The sequence below is a fragment of the Centruroides sculpturatus genome, unplaced genomic scaffold (genome assembly GCF_000671375.1).
Source record: "Centruroides sculpturatus isolate CEXI.00-Female unplaced genomic scaffold, Cexi_2.0 scaffold218, whole genome shotgun sequence".
Taxonomy (NCBI): domain Eukaryota; kingdom Metazoa; phylum Arthropoda; class Arachnida; order Scorpiones; family Buthidae; genus Centruroides; species Centruroides sculpturatus.
The window spans coordinates 609,817-633,861 of record NW_019384383.1 but is presented as its reverse complement, the minus strand read 5'-3'; the positions used below and the strand labels follow the sequence as shown (position 1 = coordinate 633,861).

Genomic DNA, 24,045 nt, shown 5'->3' with positions numbered 1-24,045 from the left:
CAAACATATTTATGTAGCTAAAATTAGTTTTAACTAATGTTAAAAGTTAAAACTAGTTTTATCTAAAATCAAAACATGTACAGCAGTAAATTAACTAGACAAAACCAGTTTTGTCTAGTTAAAACTAGAATTTACTGCTAGTCAAAAATGAATTTGAGTTAAAACTAGTTTTAACTAGACAAAACTGGTTTTAACAAAGACATCCAGTATAAACTAGTTTAAACTTGTTAAAACGCGTTCTAACTAAAAATGGGTTTTGACTGCAACATATACATCAATACTGAGTGTCCTACTTATAAAATGCTAAAAATTGAATGATGTAGAAAGTTATACAAAATTTACATCACCAAAAATATAAAATGAGTTAATGAAATTGCATTGTCATTGAAAATCTTTGGATGTTGGAATTGCTGATTGAAACCTACTAGTGAAGAATAGAGAAAAATACAATCAAAAATATAATTAAAAATAGTACAGTTGACCCCCTATAACATGGGTCCATATAATACAGATTTGTATACCGCAGCAAAAAAAATTGCGACCGTATTCGTATAAAGACGCTAAAGGAAACTCGTAAAATGCTGTAAAACGTCATCGCCAACTCGTTCACGACAGGATCAGTCGAATCAGGACCAATAGTGGACGAGCAGCTGAACTACTTACACACTATGGAGAGTTTAGGCGGGTAAGTTGAGTTTACTATCGTCTGTACAGTATATAAATTATGTACTGTAAGTCTAATACAGTACTGTAATTTTATGCATTTCTTGTGAAAAAAATATTTCTTATTCAATGGCCATAAAAATTATTTCTATTAATGATGTCTCCAAAGTTCAATGAATCTTTTGCAGAAAAATAACTTATCAGAAAACGTGCCCGCCGTTTGGTGCACTGCTCTGCGACGTAAACAAGCTTAAGAAATAGCATCGTCGAATGATGCACACTCGGTAAGTAATCCTACAATTTTTTGTTTATAGCATAGTTTATACGGATTATTCCCAAAAAATTATATGTGCTTTGGAAATGTTGAGTCAAATTAGCCTAAAATCGATTAATTTTATGGAAGAAAACCTTTCAAACAGCCATAGTCTGTAAACTGCACACATGCCGGGCTGTGATTGGCTCATATATTTATGGATTCCTAAAACGTGAATTCTTATAAAGTGGAACGTATCTACCGCATTATAGGGGAGTCGACTGTACAGAACACTCACTTGCACTCTTTACACTTGACACCAAAAAACATGGGTTTGTCACACAATTGGCATATTGTGACCTTCAGAGTTGGAGTAAATCTAAAAGAAGTCATAAATTTTAAATAATAATATAATGTTTTTACCTCAGTAAAACAAATATAAAAGTAAAAATTATGATAATAATAAAAGCACTAACTATTACTTGTAACCCAGTTAAAATGAACAAATTTATTATAATAACGAGCAATTATTTATTGGGACATCATCATAATGCCAGGCTGCAATTTTTAATTTATTTAATCTAAAAATATATGATCTCCACCTCAAATTAGTACTGTAGTGTCTTGCCCCTGTACAATCATACTTTTCCTTTAACAACAGAATAATGCCAGTTCATTAATTAACTACTTTCAAGGGAAAAGTTTTGAATCAAAATAATATGACTTGTAGTTTGCATTGGAAGTTTCTGTATAGTTAATTGGGGCCTAAGCTTTCCACATCTAGTCTCGATTTTCATCTATCTAACTCCATTCTCAAGATTAAGGAAAGACAGAGTGACAGATAATAGTGGAAATTTACAGGTCTACAATTTTTTCAAATTGCAGCCCAACAAATGTTTTTTACCATTTTTAAAAGCCATTTTCAGGTTATGGGATGTTTGTTCTTATAATAAATTTGTTCATTTTAACTAGATTACAGATGATAGTTGATGCTTTTATTGTAATCTCATCCAGTTTTGCAGTATTGTAAAAATTATATTTTCTGATGAATTCTCAATGATCTAACTCACAAATTAATTTATTTTCTATTGATTATTAATTTTGATATGTGTGGTTTCAGTGTGTGTAACATATTTGTAAAACCAATTAACCAAATATATTGAGGCTACCTGTATTTGAACATTTCTTTTTTAATATTCTTATACTTTTCCTGAAGATGTTAAGAAGAAATGTAAATGCATTTTTTGGATTGTTTTTATATTAAAAGACTTTCAATAAAATGATGTGATTCTTCAGTTTCTATCTAGATACAAGTTCTTCTACAATAAAAATGTGACATAAAGTAACAAATCAAGATCTATAATAATGGATATCACATATAAGATACAAAGACTGTGAGTAAAAGACTTGGTAACACATAAAAAGAGCTTCAAATAATATCTCTCAAATCTGTAGTAAATAAAGTGTAGATTGTTTGCATTGCGAGAAACATACAAATCTAGCATGTTTCTTGAAAAACACAACAGAGCAGTAATAATAGCCACAAGTTCACAGTATCCCAGAGTCTATTACTCTGTATTAATTCTGTAAAAATTTTCTCAACAACTATCTTACAGCATCAAGTCAACAACAAAATCTTATGCGACATATATTAAACTACCAAGTAAATTTTCCATCTGATCACCATGCATATTCTTGAAACATTAAAGCTCAATGGCATTAATTTATCATTTATTTGTTTCTAGAAAATTAATTTTATAAAATCAGAACTACAGAGAAAATTTTAGTTACTGTGATTAAGTCTTATCTAATGTACAAGTTTAATACCTTTCATGCTTATTTTAATTAAAATAAATACAGTAGAGCATCATTTATCCGAAGGTCGGTTATCCGAAACGTCAGTTAACCGAAAGCATTCCAGTCGGCAAATTTAAATTTTCGCTAATGCTGTGGCGCTGCAATCTTTGGCTATATCTTGGGCTACTCCAATAATTTTTCTTGTTGGTGTGTGTGTTTTAGCTGGCAGCACTGGCACTTTTGTGTGGTGTTTTTCTGAGGACTGTGTGTGGTCCTGAATCAAACATTTTTGATACTAGATCAACTTCTAAAGTATATATTTTTTGGCTTTTATATTTTTATATTTATTTTGTTTGCACAAAATAAACAAAATAATATTTAACAATACAATAGTCACAATTAATATCTTTAAAAGTTTACATTAGGCTTAACATTGACGAAAATTCAATGCAAAGCAATACGCAACGGAGAAAAATTTCAACATGGGATAGGTTAATATATTTCTTCGTACATAATCAGTTATCCGAAAAATAAGTTATCCAAACAACTCCAGTCCCAGATTTATTCGGATAAACAACGCTCTACTGTAATTAATATGGAAATATAAAACTGATTTATTTTCAAATGCTCATAATTCTATGACATATAAATGAAATCTTATAAGGTATTTTTAAAACAAATCAATAAACCATTCAAAAAAAACATCTACATATAAGTAAAACTTACCGATGATGTATCGAATGACCCATTCCTTGCGTTCTTGGAGAACGAGGTACGGGCAAAATATCTATTGTTAAAAAAGTATGGTACAATAAAATGTTCCGAGCAATTGCTTAAAATATCATATTATTAAAAAAAATATTATTATAAATAATTAAAAAGTTAAAAACTCTAATATTATACATTTGTATATTAAATAATTATAATTATAACTCTAATAATACAGGTTCGCTTTTGTTCTCTATTTTATACTGGAATATTTGAAAAAACAATCTTTTCAAAATCATGTTTTTGAATATATACATTTGTTTGTTTGCTTGCTATACACTCCTAGGCTGTTCTATTGCTTCAATTGCTATAAAACTTTACAGTTATGTTCACATACTTCTAATTTAGATAATGTTATACATCCCACCCCAAAATATTGAATGGATTTCTATAAATCAATTCATTTCTATTTACATTAGATTTGTTGGCTTTACACATAGCACTATCTATTGTCAAAAGTTTAAGAAAATAATAAACTAAATATAATTCTTACAAAAAAAAGATACAAGTTTAAAAAATACATATTATAGTCACTTAATTACTATGACAGATATCATATAGCACTTGCATACATGGAATCAAAAGTGGTAAAGTCCAGCTTCCCATGAAAGTCTTCCTGGAATGCATTAACTTGGCAGATCTCTCACGTGTTGCATTGCCGTAACCAAAAAACCCAAACTAATTCTAACAAGCAATTATTTATTCTGACATTATCACAATGTCAGGCTGCAATTTTTTGTCACAATGTTTTTAATTCTTTTAGTAGTGTCTCACTTTTGTACATCTTACTTTTCCTGTTAACAATAGAGTCGTGTTGGTCATCTAACTCCATTCAGGGGAAAATTTTGAATTGAAGTAATGTAACTTCCAGTTCAAACCGGAAGTTCATATTTAGTTAATCTGGACTTACTGCCCCTATGCTTTCCACATCTGGTCTCGACTTTCATCTGTCAAACTACATTCTTCAGATTAAGGAAAGACAGATAAACAGATATGAGGTCAGCAGCGGGATTTATAAGTCTACAATTTTTTCAAATCACAGCCCACTAATTTTTCTATAAACGTGATATTTATGAGAACATACTTCCCACTTAGTTTATACAATCTGCTGCAAAAGTATAAACATTTTGTTATCACATAAAAGCAATTATTCTGAAACTTTTACAAAATTTTTTTTAACAAATCATACAAAGTCTTTTGGACATTAAGGCTAGCAACTTTGATAATGTGAGGGGCCATCACAACCTATCCAACACAAATCACTTTTCAAATATTAATAGCAGACCAGTATTAATTAGTAGTCATTGACTACTAATTAATACTGGTCCAGGAGAATGACTACATTTGATTGAATTACTTCAGCCCCCTTCCGCAACAGTCACTTCTTCCCATCAGACCAGCAGTATGGTGGCATTCAAATAGGAAAATTACATAATACAAGGTTATCGACGAGCACAAAATATGTTTTAAGTGGTTTTGCAGGGTGCTGAGTTTAAATATTTGATTCATTCTTTGTGAAATTTGATTCCTTGGCAGATTACAATTTGATATTCTACTGGGAATGGAGCAGTTTGTTATATCTAACATTAGAAAATATGCTGTCTACTTAACCAATGAAATTGTGCCATTTTGTACCATCCACGTGACACAATAAATGTGATAATGGTAGACTGAAATAACGAAACTCTTTATATGATTTTGGTTTTAATATTTCTTATATTATAGTATTTGATTTATATAAGTACAAAGGTTATTTTACATAAGGGTTTATCATACTGAATGACCAATCTAACACATTTTAAAAACTCTTTATTCCTCTACACAATTTAAAGAATTTTAAAATATGTTAGATTGAATATTTATGAGATATGTTAGATAACACATTTTAAAAATTCTTTATTCCTCTAGTTACAATTTAAAGAATTTTAAAATATGTTAGATTGAATATTTATGAGATATGTTAGATAACACATTTTAAAAATTCTTTATTCCTCTAGTTACACAATTTAAAGAATTTTAAAATATGTTAGATTGAATATTTATGAGATATGTTAGATAACACATTTTAAAAATTCTTTATTCCTCTAGTTACACAATTTGAAAAATTTTAAAATATGTTAGATTGGCCACACCAAGTGACCAATCTAACCCTTATGCAAGATAATCTTTAGTTTTTGAGTATATGTCTCTTTAATCTGAATCAGTAAAACACAGTAGACTTTCTCTCAGCTATAAGGTTAGGTACAGTAATACCTCGACTTACGCTACCCCGACTTACGCAAACCCAGAGTTACACGATTTTCAAATCTTGTCGATTCATCTTTTGTTTGAACGTCACGCAACTCTTGATTACTCACTCCCCCCACACTATTGTTTAGCTTACATGTTCGGACACATGTTGCGTGGAATCGATGCATAGCTACAATTTATTTTGTGTTTATTTCTGTGTTTGTTATATCTACGGAAACTTGAGAGACTCTATGTGATGATTTCTTGTAACCGTGAACAAATCAAAAGGCGAGATAAGGTTAACAGGAACATTTATTAGCTTACATACATCAGATTTGGATTTTACACAAATTGCGAAAATATACCCCGACTTACGTGAATTCAACTTACACGGTTATCGCTCGGTCCCACCTATCGCATAAGTTCGGGGTATTACTGTACTCCTTTATTGCAAATCACAAATGCATTTCGGGCCTATATGAGCCCCTCTTCAGTGTAAATGCTACATATATAAAGCATAAAAAACAAAAAATTAATTTACAAATTTTTCACACAAAGATGATTTTTACAGACAACAAATAAACTTTTTACATACCTCAGAAGACAGAGCAACGCTTTTCTAATTATATGACACTAACAATGATATTTTATATAATCCAAAAACACATGAATGTGTATGAACATGATTGTGATTTGCAATAAAGGAGTACCTAACCTTATAGCTGAGAGAAAGTCTACCATGTTTTACTCATTCGGATTAAAGAGACATATACTCAAAAACTACATATTCATCAGCTACCACACCTCATATTGAGAAGATTCTTTACCCGAGCAACTCCAGGCTCATCTGTTAGTTCCAATGTAAAACAGAGAATGAAAACAAACCTGATACAGATCTTAGCTGTAGATTGAAAACATTTGTCTAAAATTCTTAAATGGTTCTATATAAAGGTTTTGAAGTGTTTGATAGAGTTTTCTTAAGCTGAACACACACTGATGCAGAAAAAACATCTTTAAACAAAATTTTTTGACTAAACATGCTTAAAATTGTTTTTTAATGGCTTATGTAAGTATCAATACACACTGATGAAACAAAATGCAAAAAATATGATAAATCTGAATTAAACACTTTCTGACAAAATGTTTTGTCTAGAAACATTTTTGTATGAGCAGTGTGTATGTTGAAATGTCTTAATATCTGGCAAATTTTTTGCATAAGGACATTTTAACCTGAAGGAAGCAGTCTCTTATTGGACAAGATTATACATACAGTAGAGCGTCGTTTATCCGAATCAATTGGGGACTGGGGTTGTTCGGATAACTTATTTTTTAGATAACCGATTATGTACGAAAAAATATATTAATTTATCCCATGATAAAATTTTTCTCCGTTGTGTGTCACTTCGCATTGAATTTTCATCAAAGTTAATCCTAACGTAAACTTTTTAAAATAATAATCGTTGCTATTGAATCATTAAAAAGTATTTCTTTATTTTTTACAAACAAAATATATATATTGAAAAATAAAAACAAAAAAGTTAATCTAGTATCAAAAACGTTCGATTCAGCACCACACACAGTCCTCAGAAAAACACCACACAAAAGTGCCAGTGCTGCCAGCTAAAACACACACACCAACAAAAAAATATTGGAGTAGCCCAAGATATAGCCAAAAATTGCAGCGCCACAGCACTAGCGAAAATTTAAATTTGCCGACTGGAATGCTTTCGGTTAACCGATGTTTCGGATAACCAACTTTCGGATAAACGAAGCTCTACTGTATTTAGGTATGTTTAAACTTGTCAGAAGTGAAAACACTAATCCTCCCTTGAAGGTCTGTAAGGAATTGATTCCGACACATTTTAGTTTGTTCTGGGGATTATTTTTAGTTTTATTTAATTCTTTATTTTAGGGTATTTCATTCTGTTAATGGATAGACTGCCATACCCTCCTCCGTTTCAAAATGCAAAAAAAAAAAAAAAAATGCCACAGAAAATGTTAATGATTGAAGAGACAGAGGCATCGATCCTGAAGACAAAGGTAAATGAATAAAAGAGGTGAACCTTTTTTAGCCCCAACAAGCTCTCATAGAAAAAGAAAAGTGAATTGAGCTTGCAGGTCTTTTCATGCACATGCATTTATAGCCAACTAGAAGCTTTCCACAAATAACTTGCATTTGCACATGTAGTCAATACAGAGATAGATGTAGAAAGGATAGTCATTTTAATTGAAGAAAGACCTTTTTATATAATTTTACAAAGAAAGATTGCCACAAAAAAACTGTTGTCAACAACCTGGGGGAAGAAATTGTATTAAAAAAATGTACATCTTATCTAAACACAATAACATTCTTTCTTCTCACATAATGCTCTTCCATAGACTAGTGTTATATTTTTGTATTTTATTAATTCATGTTTAATAACATTTAAAATATAACAATCAAACTTAATCAGGTAAAATTTCAAAATTTAGTTTCACTGTTTCTTAATTTATCTTCAAGAAATTTTTGAAGAGTATTTTCTTCAATTCTTTCTTGATTATTGGGTCATCCAAACACACATTTTGTCTTCCTGACACAGTTGTATCCATTACCACATAAAAATTGCACACACTTCTTCCTTGTCAAAAGACAGTGTGATATTATAAGGTGCAAAGAATTCCAACAGCCAATTACCACAAATGCATGGAAAAAATATAGCAAAACATTTTGTATGAAAATGTTTTACTTGATCAACATATGTCAAGCCTTACTGCATGTAAACCTTCAAACAGAACCAGATCAATGATAAAATATAATAATTTTCACATTCCAACATAGTATGTGCATGTATTTACACACACTACACTATATATAACTGCAACATATCTATTGACAATATATTATTTTGGCAATTGTTAAGATTTATTGATGTAATTTAAAAATCATTTTAATGTTTTATAAATGCCGATACTTACTCTGTGAAGGAATTTCATCCACAAAGCATCCATCACTCTGTTGATCAGGACTGATGAACGGGGGAGACCTGTTGGGAGATGACATCAAAGGAGACATCTGTCCAAACAGGCCTGAAGATTCCAGACCAGGCTCAGTGGCCAGTCGGCGCCGAGGAATATTCTCTCCCCTAAATAAAAATTTTTTCCTCAAAATAATATTCAAAGTCACCTATAATATAAGAATTTGTTTGAATATGTCAAAATCCACATATTAAAACATAAGGTTGAATTCTTGAAATAAATTCTTTACATGAGAAATATTAATTCTGAATTATGTTTGTATCTGATGACTTTCAATGTTAGTGAAATGAATGGTATAAAACTTATTATTACACAAAATAAAAGTCAGAAGTTTAAAAATACAGTGGTACCTGGTACTTCAAACAACTTTGAACATTTCAGACTTCAGACACTAAATTCAAGAGAAATTTGATCTGGAGTTTGAACAATGCTTCTACATTTGAACTGTGTATGCAGTGAAAAAATGCACTGTCCATGTAAATGCCATCTGTTGTGCACCCAAGTGTCTTGATCTCACTGCAAAAGCATTTCATATGTTATGCTTGTGCATTATTTTTTATGTGTTTTATCATATATATATATATATAGATATTTAGATTATTTATATTAGATTTTATATATATTTAGATATATAGTTAATATTATATAGATTTTATATATATATAAAATCTCTAAATATTAACCATGTCATCCAAGAAGTGTATGGAAGCAAGAAAACCTAAAATGTTGTTGTATCAATAATTGAGGTGAAAGAAATCATGATACATAAAAGTGGTACATACACAATAGATCTGCTGGCTACATTTAAGATGCCAAAGTCAAAGGCATGTGATGAGAAAATGCAATTTTCATTTTATTACACAGTATTTACATATTTTATTTATTGTTTTTGTATTTTAATTTACCATTTAGGATGTCTAATTGTGTTATTTTTATTTCAATTATGTGTATTTGCAATTTAAATTTATCAAAATTAGTATTGCTTAGAATCTGGAAACGGATTAATTCACTTGCCATCATTTCTAATGGAAAAAACTGATTTGGACTTGAAACAATTCAGAGTTTGGACAGACTCTTAAAATGAATTAAATTCAAAGTAAGAGGCACCACTGTAATTTACAATTAGTTTTATATTTAAATTGCCAAAAAAAAACATTAAATATTTTTTCTTAAATTCTTAACATACAAATATTGAATCTTATCTTTTAGTTTAGCTCCTCAATAAAACACAAATTTGTCTAGTCCCAGATTTAAACTTAGATCAATAAATATCAATTTATAATTTGGCAGAATATTGAAAATGTATACAATTTATGTTCTAGTGTAGTCAAGTAAACATTAGAACTGTCTAGAAAAAAGATAAAAGATGATAATTCATTTCAAATTTACAGATTTAGAAATATAAATAATTTATAAAATTGTAAAATTTGCAAATAATTTCACTTTTATAATTAATAAAATACAATTATAAAATTAAACGATATTTATTTGATAATTTTACTTTGACTGAATAGGGTAAAAATTCATAATACTTGTTTAACTATTTCTATAAAATACAAATTCTATACTCTGATGTTTATTTCCAACAGACTATATTTTCAAAAATTATTCTGTAATATAAAAATTGCTATTTATTTCATAGAACAATCTGAAAGTGCATTTCTTCCATTCATGAAACAATGTTAAAAGCAAAAGCTGATGCTCCTTTTTTACATTGTAATGCTGTTCACTGAGTACTTTTTACCATAAATGAATGAAACTACTCAACAAATAAATTAAAAGAAGCATTTATGTCTACTCAATTTTTGTGAAACCATTAAGAAATACAACAAAAATGTTTACTGTATAGTTGCTTACTATACTTTATAAATAACTTATTACTAATTATAATATATACAAATTTTAATAAGTCACAAATGACATAATTTAAAGTGTAAACAAGACTGATATTAATAAATTTGTTCTTGTAAAAGTGTTTTCCATAAACTTACTTGTTTTGTAAAGAATCCATATGTTCAATCCTGTTTGCTAGATGTTCTTCATGAGATTTGCTTTTTGTAAGAGGAAATTCCGGTAATAATGTAGTCTGGTGTTTCTTACTAGGTGGTGGAGTGGTGGGAAACCTCTTGTCTCCCTTCTTTCCCATTATCGGAGGAGTAGGTGGAGGCGTGTAACGACACTCTCTCGAATTTGGAGTCAGGGACGCGGAGCCATAGTTGGGAATTGTCGACGACAGACCGTGATACATGGCCGTGGAAGAAACCGATATATGACCAGAAGAAGAACTCATATGGTGCCCGTGATTAGACGGAGGAGAGACGGGAGTTCCCTTTAACAGTTCTTCCGAAGGAACGGACGAACGCGCAGCTCTAGTACGATGATAGCTACGAGGAGAAGTACCGACGCCGGAATTTCTGTCCCAAGATTCCCAGTGCAGTTCTAGATCCGTTGCAGTGGATACTTCCCCTTGTAACTGCCGATCTGTTAAATTATGGAAAGAAAAACATTAAAAACTTTTAGTATTCTTTTGTTTAATTATTTTTAGAGTTATTAAATATTATAAATTTTTAAGACTAAAAGCATAGCAACTGCTATTTTCAGCTCCTCTTAACAGCAAATGAGACAAATTGGAAACAAACAATAAACAAAAAGATATTGATCAAAGCAAACCAACAATTAGACAAAATTTTGGTAGAACAAATTACCAATTCAATCTGAAACATTTAGAACTTTTAACTACAATATTATGTTTCTTTGCAGACACACTAAGGTGACATATATCAACACTTGGCAACTTATTGACTATCTATTCAGTTGGATAAATAGTCCAACTGAATAAATAACCAGCTTAATAACAACACTAAGGTGTTGTTATTAAGCTGGTTATTTACTTACAACCCTACTTAGTGTTAAATAACCAGCTTAATAACAACACTAAGGTGTTGTTATTAAGCTGGTTATTTAACACTAAGCTTAAGACACACTAAGGTGACATATATCAACACTTGGCAACTTATTGACTATTTATTCAGTTGGATAAATAGTCCAACTGAATAAATAACCAGCTTAATAACAACGACACGGTTTCATCAGAATCATACAATATTATGATAAACTAACATTCAAGTATAAAAGAAAAAGACAGTATATAAACCAAAATAACAAATTAAGAGCTTTAATATACAATAATTCCAAGTTATTTATCATGAAGATAAGAATTACACCTCAATTCAATATTTTCAGCAAAGAAATTCAATCTTCTAACTTTTTGGCCACTACTTTATCAGCCCTCATCAAGAACTGTAAAATGGAAAAACCGTTCTATAAATAGAATGCTATTGCATTCTAAGTATAAAAGTTTTAAATATGCTCAAATACAGGCTGTGACATATCCTTTGACAGTGATAGTTCCAGTTTTCTGGTACAGTTAGTGTTTATTAGGTTATTTATCTTATATAAATTAAAATAAAATGTGTGGGAATCTATTTAAATAAATCCATAATTCAATTTTAGTGCTGGTTCCCAAAGTTCAATGCTGTATTCCATTTTATTACTACAGTAGAGTCTCGAAAATTCAGCCTAATGTAGACTGAAGGGTGGCCGAGTTTGTGAAAATGCCAGGTTATTGAGAATGGGGTTAAAAAAAAATAAGTATGAGTGTTTCCTCAGAAAATATTGTACTGTACTTGTATGTATTGTTTACTTGAGAATACAACAGAGAATAAACCCAAATTGCCCAAATACCCTTAAACAAAGGAAAAGTACGTCCTTTATGAAGACATAGAGCCTTTACTACACAAAAATGAAAGTTAATGAATACACTGTGTACAGTAATTTACCTGATAAAACAGACCTCAGAAAAATACTTTATGAGGCATAAAGCTGTCTATAATGAAAATTAATTAACTAAGGATTTTTTTGCCCTGCCAGGGTGTGGCCGAGTTATCCGAACTGCTGGGTTATCGAGTGCCGGGTTTTCGAGACTCTACTGTACTTGTTTTAGAAATTTATAAACAATTGGATTGTAACAATGTCAATGGCAAAATTAAATTCAGATTATCTGGTGGCAGCATTAACAAGTTAGCCTTTCAAAAATGGATACATCTTTTCTTGTTTGGAGAAAACCTTTGTAGGAAACTATATATTTCTTAGATTCTCTAGATTTCTTCAATTAGCTGTTCCCAATTAATATTTAATGTTATAATAATGATATTTTCACTGCCAGGCATATTGGCAATCACTATTGACCACACTGTGGCATTACCAACCTTTCCTCATCAATGATCACAAAACTATTCATAAAATCACCCAAACTCACTTACTTGGTAATTTCTCAAACTGATCCTCAGATCCCTTATTTTTTAAGAAGACAAAATTCTAAAATTCATTCACAAAACCTTTTAAAATCATCAACAATTCATTTTAATCTTCAAACACACAAGTTTTTGACCATTTCAAGATTAAATAAATTGTTGCCAATTTTAAAAGGTTTTGTGTATGAATTTCTGATGCTTAAGTCAGTTATTGATAAAATTCTGATAATTCATTTTAGTAAAGTAATACAGTAATACCCCGACTTACACGAATCCGGAGTTACGCGATTTTCAAATCTCATTGATTCGTCTTTTGTTTGAGTGCCACGCAACCCTTGATTACTCACCCCCCCACACTATTGTTCAGCTTACATGTTTGGACGTGTCGCATGGAATCGACACATAGCTACAATTTATTTTGTGTTATTTATTTCTGTGTTTGTTATATCTACGGAGACTCGAGAGACTCTACTATGTCATCCAAACGAAGTAGAACTAATTCTTCTGCATCAAACAAGAAAAGAAAAACTTTATCTTTGGAATGTAAAGTTAACATTGGGTATGTTCGTAAAGTCGAACGAGTTAAACGAGAATGACGTCATCGTTATTCCTATTTTGTTAGACTTTTTGAACAATTCGTTACTAACGCGTTTAACTTGTTTGACTTTATGAATGTGCCCATTATTAAAGACTTCTATACAAAAATGAAAATTTGTGAATTGGCAAAGAAGTTTGATCTACCGGAATTGTCGGTCAGAACAATTATAAAAGGCAAAGAAAAAATTCTCAAAGCTGTGAAAAATGCTCAATCTTTAAATTTGAATATCATTGGTAAACGTCACAGTATTATCGCTGAGATGGAAACAATGTTAAAATTATGGCGTAATAATCAAGTAAATGTGAAAAATTGTAAAATAATATAGGCCTAATTTGTTATACATATGTATTATGTAAGATTTTATTAAACACTTTTTTCTAAATTATTGTTTTCTTTAGTTTCCGGCCCCAATTAAAAATTATTTGTATGTATTTATATGCGAAATTATACACCGACTTACGCGAATTCAACTTACACGGTTACCGCTCGGTCCCACCTATTGCGTAAGTTCGGGGTATTACCATATATATATATATATATATGTAATGTTTGTTGAATTTGCTTCATGTCTGGCAGTTATCTGTTAGTTTTATTAACAACCATCAATATATACTGTAATATCAGACTTATTACACACAGAATAGGAAATATAGCCAGATTATAAAATTATAAACATTTATTGATTTATATTAATTGGAGAATGCATTTTGGACCTTCTTGTCCAGATTCTAGTGATGTTAACATCTGTGGCTGCATGGTTAGAAAGTTAACAATTGCCTTTCAAAAATGAATAAGATAGTCATCATCAAAATGTGGGCTGATGAGGGACAAGAAGATTTGAAATGCATTCCCCAGTTAAACCAATAAATGTTCATGATTTCCTAATTGTTCATAATTTGAAGTTTGGACTATTTACAAAAAGTCAAAATTAACTTTTGAGTCCATCTTTATCCTTATTACACTACCATAGAAGTAACAGTCACAAAAAATTTTCTGCTTTGAAGAACTCTTCTTAAAACACAGGTAAAAATTGGTAAAAAATCCCAATGGTTAAAAAAGATCAAGTGTCAGCCTTGACAGTACAGAGAAAGACTGACACTTGATCTTTTTTAACCATTGGGATTTTTTACCAATTTTTACCTGTGTTTTAAGAAGAGTTCTTCAAAGCAGAAAATTTTTTGTGACTGTTACTTCTATGGTAGTGTAATAAGGATAAAGATGGACTCAAAAGTTAATTTTGACTTTTTGTAAATAGTCCAAACTTCAAATTATGAAGAAATAAATCCTGAGTAATCACAAAAATTTCCTAATTGGGCTATATTTCCTATTCTGTGTAAAATAAGTCTGGTATTACAACAGATGCTGATGGCCATTAATAAAACTAGCATGTAGTGTTTTAACTATATATATATAAGTTAAAACACTATAGTTAATACATAAAACCATTCCAATAGAGGATGTGGTGGCTAAACTTACAGCTGGTACATGATATATGACTCCTATTACAAGATTTGGCCATCTCTGTTATATGTAATTCAATGTGAATATATAGTGCATTTTAATAAAAACAAAAAAAGACTCTCCAATTGAAGATTTGAAAATTCATTGTAACAATCTATTTTTACATCTTTGCATTTTATTTTAAAAATGTTAAGAAAGAATGTGAAACAGCTAACAAACTTGCATTTCTTTTGCATTCCTTAAATACCTTGTATACAGGTTAACACTCATTAATAAGTACTGGTAAAATATACAATAAACTCCCAACAATCTTTAAATAACAGTAAAATATTTAAAAATACTACAAACGTTTTCGACCATTATTTCTGGTCTTCTTCAGGTTAAAAGTTCTGAGATTTGGATAGCAGTTGTGCTTGAAGATTTAAACGTTTTTTAGTACGTATGAACAGTTGCGTATAGCGATTCATACTGCGCATGTGCACTAAATATAGCGTATACAAACGAAAGAATATATCAATATATTTTTACACACACATACAAAAAATGGTGGAGATCCGGATTAAATGGGGTCTTTGCGTTCATAATAGAGCTTCCAAGCATTAGAGATATTAATCGCATCCTTGGAGTTGATGCAGTTATTGTGTAACCCAGCTTTGTGTATTTCGAGAGTTTCTAGCAAACATATATGTTCTCTTTGGCATGATATATTAATTATTTGCATGTTATGCAGGTTAGCTCTTATGCCCGGGGGGTCGAAGCATAAGTAGATAAGGCAGTGGTGCCTCTGTTATGCTCAATGTCATACCTATGTTCGCGTAAACACTTATCTAGAGAACGTATCATAGAGCCAATATATACAAGGTCCTTTGAAATCTATGGTCCCTTAATGGAACTGAGTATACAGCTGGAGCAAATCTTATGTCTATGCGATCTTTGCAGTTGTGGAGGAAGTCATAAACAGTACTGCGCCTCTTATATGCAATTTTTTTGTTTGTAATTGCTGCAATTTCTCTATAAATAGGGTCCAGGTGGTGGTTATATTGAACCACAGCCCAAGATTGTGGACTATTCGAGTTGCTAGCACTTGTGTTGTTGTTGTTAATATTATGTAATTGAGACAAACAGGCATATGCAAGTTTATGAATTAATTCTCGTCCATATCCATGTTGTGAGGCTATGTACTGAATGTGCTGTAATTCTGCCAATGTATCATCGAATTTTGTAGTGTGTGTGAACACTCTTTTGGTTAGGGCCCTGAACGCAGCTAACTTGTAAGTCAGGGGGTCATCATAATTGGTGGAGATGAATAGAGGAGTATAGCATGGCTTATAATAGATATTGGTTGATATCTTGTCCCCTTCCAAAGAAATTCAAAGAATGATGTATAACATACTAGGTGCACAAGTTCTAGTTTCTATTGTGATGTTTTACATCATTCTTTGAATTTGAAAATGAGGTATATTTACAAGGAAAAGGCGTACCTATGGACAGTCCCACATCAGCGATTCTTTGTGAGTTGGTATTGCGACAATTGGAAAACAACATTCTACCCAAATTTCAACATCTTATTCTTTTATATGCTAGATATGTGGATGGCATATTCATCCTATGGCAGAAAAAACCAAACCTACAGAAATTTTTGGAAGCGATCAATGATAACCCCTACAGATTATTCCTACAATTAGACCAGGAGAGTGAAACTACTGTAAATTTTTTGGATGTTTCCATCACTTGTAAACATTGAGAAATTGGACCAATATATACAGAAAACCATGTTTTCAACCAATTTTAATTCCACATAACTCTGTTGATCCTCTTCACATCAAATTGGCAGCCTTTAAGATGGATAAGAAGAGCTTGTATGCATTGTACAAGCATAAATGACATGGTAACAGAGAAAATTACATCTTAAGAATTGCAGAACAACAAGGATACCTGAGGGAAATGATAGAGAAATTAATTACAACCTTTCAAGCAACAAAACATCAGCATACCTCATTGGACCAAAATCAAAGGGTGGTTTTAAATTATATCCCATTTTTAAGGGGAATATATAAGAAGGCAGCCAAGGCTAATAATCTCCAAGTAGTATATCGACGTAACCCTACAATTTTCAGAATTTTAAAGAATGATAAAAAACAACATAATTGTAATTCGGTCACGGGAATCTACTCCATCCCATTAAATGACCGTTTCAAATTTAAACTAGTCTATGTGGGAGCCACAATGCGCAAATTACAACAACGGCTCAAGGAACATAAATATACAATTGATAAGAAGCTCAATAACACCACGCTATCAGCTGTGCACGGCAACAGGATATTCATGTCCAATGGGAGCATGCATTAATTATCAAACCAACAACAAATACACACACAATGAAATATCTTGAAAGATTGGAGATTTTTAAAGCACACAAAAGAACCAGTTGCATCAACCATAGAGATGAGACGCAGACACATTGGCTATCTCATGGTGGTCTTTTTGTGAAGATTAATTTTATTAAGAGACATTTATTTGTTATTTATTTTATTTCTGTAATTATTTATTTTATTGTCCACAACTACATTTTCAGTTATTTATGTATTTATTTCAGAATTCTCATTTTCATTTATTTTTAAATTTACATTTTATTTTCACATTCTATTTTATGGTAACTGAGGAAGATCAGTTAAAATGATAAAAAATGTTTTTATTTTAGTAAATTTTATTTGCTGGATTGTTGAAGGATTGTTTTTTTACCATATTCTATTTATTCAGTATGTACAATATATGGGTATTTAATACTGTACAAAAATAAAAACAAATCAGTAAAAAGTCACAAGGAAATAGAATGATTCAAAAGTTAATTCATTTTTCATTACCTTGCAAAACAGTGCAAATTGAAAATGTTTATTAGACTCATAAATTAAAAAAACATTTTCAATTTTAATTTATTATTGTTTCAGCTGTATTTTGAATGTTTAAATCAACGTATTTAATAGCAAAAACATTTTTTCTAATAAAGGAGTAGTACTGGAAAAGCATGGATGGTATATTTTTTGATACAGTACAAATTTTATTTGAACATTTTTTTTCTTTGTCATATTTCTCAAGATATTTTGTATATTGATTAAATTGGGACACCCTATATATGTATAATTTATAAAAAATTAATTTTTGGAAATTTATGTATGAAATTTCTGTCTTCAGATTATAAGTTAAACTTGTACTTATTACCAGCAAAATTTGTTGACAAATCTAAGTTTACCTAGGCTTACTAGATTACCATAACAGAGTAGGTAAAGTATGGTATGAAGCTTTATTTTGGACTTATACAAAGTCAAAAAGCATTATATTCATTTTGAAATTAAGTTTATCAACAAAAACTCAAGTAAAAACAATAAAGATTTATGAAAAGAAACTTTCAGATCAGTGCTAGTTGTCTATACAGTGGGTGATCGGTTAACGAACATAATTTGTTCCAAGACTTTGTTCTCTATCCGAATTGTTCATTAACCAATTATTATAGATTTACCATAGGTTTTAATGGGAATTTAATTAATTCATTCTGGAGACCCTCAAAAATAAAAATTATATACTTTCTTACTACGTTTATTTATATGTAATAATAAAAATACATACATACACAGTCTTGTGCTTTTATTAGTCATGTTTTTTCCGTTTGAAAGGGTTAAAGAATCTGTCTAATGTCGATTGCTTTTCTCTTTTCTTCAGAATTTTTCGTAAGTAATTGCAATTGTAGAAATCCCCAAGCCTCAACTTGGTTTGGATGCCATTCTAACACTGTTGTTCTGACATTCTCCCACTTCTTCAAAGGATCTTTAATTAATAACAGATATCGTCATTAATCCTCTTTTTCAGAAGAAAATATATCTCGCCGAGTTTCTTGGTGTTCTTCATTCAAGAGTTCTTGGCATTCTTCTGTCGTCAGATCCGTTTCCAGTTCCATTACGAACTCTTCGACGTTCTTTATTTCTCAGATGTGATTTTTGTTACTCCTTTAGCTGCTTGAGTCTTCTTGATTATACAGTATTTTTCTTAGATAAGATTGAACTGCAGCCTATTGTAGACCTGTTCACGCCAAACTGCCCAGCAGCATTAGGTATCTTCTGCCCACTTTCTACCTTTGCTATTATACTCACCTTTCAAAAAGAAAAACAGATGCAAAACTTAACGAGCACCTACCCGACAGTCTCGCGAATACATAAAAGAATTGTTTTGTCAGAAAAATAAAAGGCTGGAATTACAAGGGAGAGTTTCAAAGTTCGAAGAAATGCTATCCAATCGGTATATACCGGCTTGAGCGTCGATTTCGACGTCTCCCACACTCCGAGAAGTTTCGAATTGTTGCCCGAAGACAAGGAAAGACCAATCGGTATTCATTATTTTACGTCACTTCTTCTTGTGTTTGTTCTGTGGGGTGTTCGTTATCCGATCATAAAAATCTTTCGCGAAAGTGTTCGTTATCCGATCTGTTCATTAACTGATCACCCACTGTATTTTGTAAAGGAATTGTTAAATTACTTAAATATTATCTAGTCTTCATTTAAGTAGTTTTAATATAAATTTGAGAAGAAACTTTTTAAAATTTATACAGGGTATCTCAAAAGTTGCTATTTATTATGAAAAATAACTAGAATTATGAAAAACTGGTTTAAACATGAAAAATATATTTATTTCAAAGTATAAGCATCAAAAAATTAGTGCTGCATGTGGCAACTGTCAGTGTCTCTACAAAGATTGAAGCAATAAGCTTTTTGGAACATACTTTCCAGCATAAAAACTCATGAATAGCCTTGTCTGTTAGACCTTTCTTATACAACTCCTCTTAATTTGATGAGCTTAATGAAAAAATTGTATCTAATTTTCTTGCAATTCAACTCTTTCATCTTGCATGTTACCACAAACTCTCATTCTTCCATGTTCTTCATCAGTGATATGGGTCTGAATGGAAAAATTTAATAATTGCACAAAATTTGACATAAACCAATTAATGTTTTTTTCATATACAAATTTGTATTAAAGATACATATTGTTATGACAGCATAGCATTTTTTAAAACACATGTACTGAAATAGGTAGTGAGTGACTTTTGAGACACCCTGTATATCCAATAATTTACTTTAACCTGCCATTACTCAAGGGTGAGCATTGCACTTGCCTTTTATTTTAAAACACTTATAACTTGGGCTTCTTGGAAGTTTTGTGACCAAACTATCTCCCTTTCTACCTGAGTATCCCTTCAACCATATACTGGAATCAGAAATAATAATCATTGTTAAATAACATAGTTAAAACATTTTCTTGAAAATATATAATTNGTTAAAACAATCAAAAACATTTTTTATTTTAATAAATTTTATTTGCTGGATTGTTAAAGGTGTGTTTTTTTTTATTGTATTTGACACTTATTTTAGTAGAGTCTAAATTTCTACTCTTATCTTCTCTTACCAAGTATAAAACAAAATTTCATTTTGCAAGTCACAAATTATTTTATAAATCAATTGGATAAGATATACTTCCACTAATTACAACTATTTTGCATTAAAATAAATTAAAGAAACTAATCAAAATGAAATGAATAAAACTGTGAGAACTGTTACAAGTGACTAATAGCTAAAATAATTTGTTTAGTCATTTAAGTTAAATACATTTTAAATTTCCTTCACATCTCTTAAGATATATTTTTATTTTTTATGAATATTAAAGTGTGAACAAGCACATAATCTGAAGACATCGAATAGTTTTCGACTAAAGGTCTACACTTAAAACATAGAGAAATGAATGTAGGTAAGTATACCTGTATAAGTTTTTAAATTACGTAGAGCAATGAGCATTCTCCTTATCTCTTCATCTCTGGCATTCACTTTATGCATGATTTCTTTCAGATTATGTTCCGACATCCGTAGTAACTCGTCCATTGTCTCTATTTCTTGCGAGATGCCCTATTGTATGTAAGTGATAATATTTGTTAATAGTATGTAACATTTATTTTATGGTTTGCCTTAAATATCTTTTTGAGCAATTTCATTTTTTAAATAAAATAGTGAAACTTTATAGTAATGTAATAAGTTGGAATAATTCTTTTGATAATCCTTTCTGAAATGTAAAGAAAATAATCCTCCACACTCCTTTATTGATGTGATCAAAAGACTTATTCGCCTATGCAAGAAAGCCTCTTCCACGTCCTCAAAACACTGGACCTTTATATATATATATATATTCAATGTATAACCTGTTAGGCAACCAACTATTGTATACTCCTGTGATAAAAAAGTATCAGAAATGGTTCAATAAAATACAAGATTTGAATTTATTCATCAAAATTTATTTCATCCCCTTCAAAGTAATCCCTTCCCAATGCAATGGACTGTACAGTACTTATATCAATGTTTTTTCCAATCCCCAAAACATGCTTTAAAGTCATTTTTGTGAAATCCTTTCAGGACTTGCAGCAAATTTTCTTTTATGGTTTCAATTGACAAAAAATGGTGATCACAAAGCAGATATTTTTAATCCAGGAACAGGAAAAAATCACATGGTGCCAAATCGGGTAAATATGAAGTTTGCAGAACTAATTTTTGGCCAAAAATTCACCAACAACAAGAGCATTGTGAGTGGGTATATTATTAACGAGCAAAATCCACGAGCTTTCTTGCCATAAATTTGGTCGTTTTCTACAAAATGTTTCATACAAACAATACAAAATGCTCAAATAATATTTTTTGTCACCAGTTCAGCCAGTCGAAAAAAATTCATGATGCACAATACCATGACAATCAAAGAAAACAGTCAACACAACCATGATTTTTGAATGACTTTGATGTGGTCTTTTTGGTTTTGCTTTGCCTTTCGAGTGCTATTTAGCTGACTGCTGAGTTGTCTCAGTGTCAAAAGCGTAGATCCATGTTTCATCACCTGTAATGATACATTTTAAGAACGACTGATTCACCTGGAGAAAGCATTTCCCCAGCCACTTGAACATATTTTTGGTAAAAATTCAATGTTTTCAGGACAACTCAAGAAGCAATATGTGACAAACTCAAATAATACTGGAACATGTTCATAATATTTCTAATTGTTAAATGACAATCATTAAGGACCAAATCTCTGAATATGTTCTTCATCAGTAGAAATGGATGGTCTACTAGAGCATGGTTCATCTTTGACATGTTCTCTGCCTTCCTGAAACATCTTGTACCACTCAAAAACTCTTATTTTTGATAGACTAGGGTCACCAGACTTTTGCAATCTTTCCAATGTTTTTGTAGCAGTAATTCCATTGCAAAAACAAAATTTAATGCACAAGGTTTTGATCGAATACACTCGACATTTTGAAAAATTGCTGGCGTAAAAATTCTTTACACACAAAACAAGTGTTTATTTGCAAATGAAAACAAACAACGACGTACAGATTGCTGCTATATGTCAACGAACGTCGTACCAAATGATGAGAGTGCCCTCTTGCACACGGGCAGTTTAAACGAACCATTTCTGATACCCTTTGATCACAATAGTATAAAACATTTGGCCTCCAAACACAATCTAAACCAGTGATAAGCAACCTTTTCTAGATGAGAGCAGCAAAGGAGTTTCATAGGCTTCTGGCAGTCTGCACACATTTTTCCTTACAGAGCTGTAGGCTTTAAGCCTGCTGAATAACAACATACTCCATAACTGCCAGTTATGGAGTATGTTGTTATTCAGCAGGAGTATGGAGCATGGAGTATGGAGTTGGTACTAAAATAATATGTGCTAATGATACATGAACAAATAATATATAATTTATTCTCATGTTTTCATTGGTTAAGTTTAGTTTGAATGTTTTTCATTACAATCATCAGCTTAATTAAAATTGTATAATAATACATGACAGAAAATGAGAAAATAAAATCATGTTGTCAAAGCTCCAGAGGTTGCAAGTTGCTCGTCACTGATCTAACCCTTACCCCATATAAAAGATTATTCAGGAAGCATATAATGAAAAGAATATGACTTCTAAGTCTTCTGTTCTACTATCTTGACAATTTTACTAAGGCTGGATGCACACTGATGCAGCAAAAAAGTCTTTATACAAAACATTTTCTAAAGGTAAAACAGTGAAGTGCACACTGATTAGTCAAAACATTTATGCTTACTTCTTAACCAATATCCGGCGTGAAAACTCCAAACAAAGATTGGCAAACGCTTTCGATGCCCCTCCTGGGCTCTTTGGGCTCTTCTTCAGGCCAAATTTACTGCACTGGATTTTTAAATCGAATGTTTTTAAATAAGAACGTGCTCAGTTACTAGAAGTTTGAATAAGGAAGGTAATCACGTGCCTTTCCAAATTATAATTTTTTTTATAAATTATATTCGTGGAGATATGTTGTGCGCATCCCATAATAATCTCTTGTATCTTATAGTCACGTGCTGTTTCTAAAAATAATTTTAACTGTTGGCGATACGATTTTAACTAATCACGTGCCGTTTCTAAAAATAATTTTACTAGTAGCGGTACGATGTGCGTATCTCCTAATAATCACGTGTATCGTATAATAAATTATGATTCATCATCCAATAGATACTGCCACGCTGTTGAAAGATTCATTTCTTCTTTAAGATTGATGCAGGTCAATTTGCGATCTGCTCTGTATATTTCCATCGCTTCCAAGGTTCTTAGATGTTCCTGATGACGAGTGGTGTGAATGATTCGTGCCTCATTAAAAATCGGGATTATGTCCGGGTTTGTTGCATATGTAGACAATGCTGTTGTATATTTGTTGTGGGTGATATCTGCTTTATGTTCCTTTATTCTAGTGGCTAACGGACGTTTAGTAGATCCTATGTAAATTAGTTGCCTCTGCCATCTGTCGTCTATTAAGGGAATGGTGTATATTCCCGGTAGTCTGTTCGGGTTATGGGCGTCTTTTCCGTTCCTTAATAAATTATATATGGAAGGGTTT

At 31.0% G+C, this 24,045-nt stretch overlaps 1 protein-coding gene across 3 annotated transcripts in view; it reads right to left on the bottom strand.

The window, feature by feature from the left end:
- The window catches only part of LOC111617974 (kinase suppressor of Ras 1-like), a 100,545-nt gene that overhangs the window by 50,082 nt on the left and 26,418 nt on the right, over positions 1-24,045 (bottom strand). For all 3 annotated transcript variants that reach the window (XM_023359384.1, XM_023359382.1, XM_023359383.1), the window contains exons 3-7: positions 20,901-21,045; positions 10,717-11,206; positions 8,666-8,832; positions 3,440-3,500; positions 1,215-1,295 (exon numbers count right to left, since the gene is read on the bottom strand). In XM_023359384.1, coding sequence (XP_023215152.1) covers positions 1,215-1,295; positions 3,440-3,500; positions 8,666-8,832; positions 10,717-11,206; positions 20,901-21,045 — 944 coding nt within the window. The remainder of the gene's footprint in view (positions 1-1,214; positions 1,296-3,439; positions 3,501-8,665; positions 8,833-10,716; positions 11,207-20,900; positions 21,046-24,045) is intronic.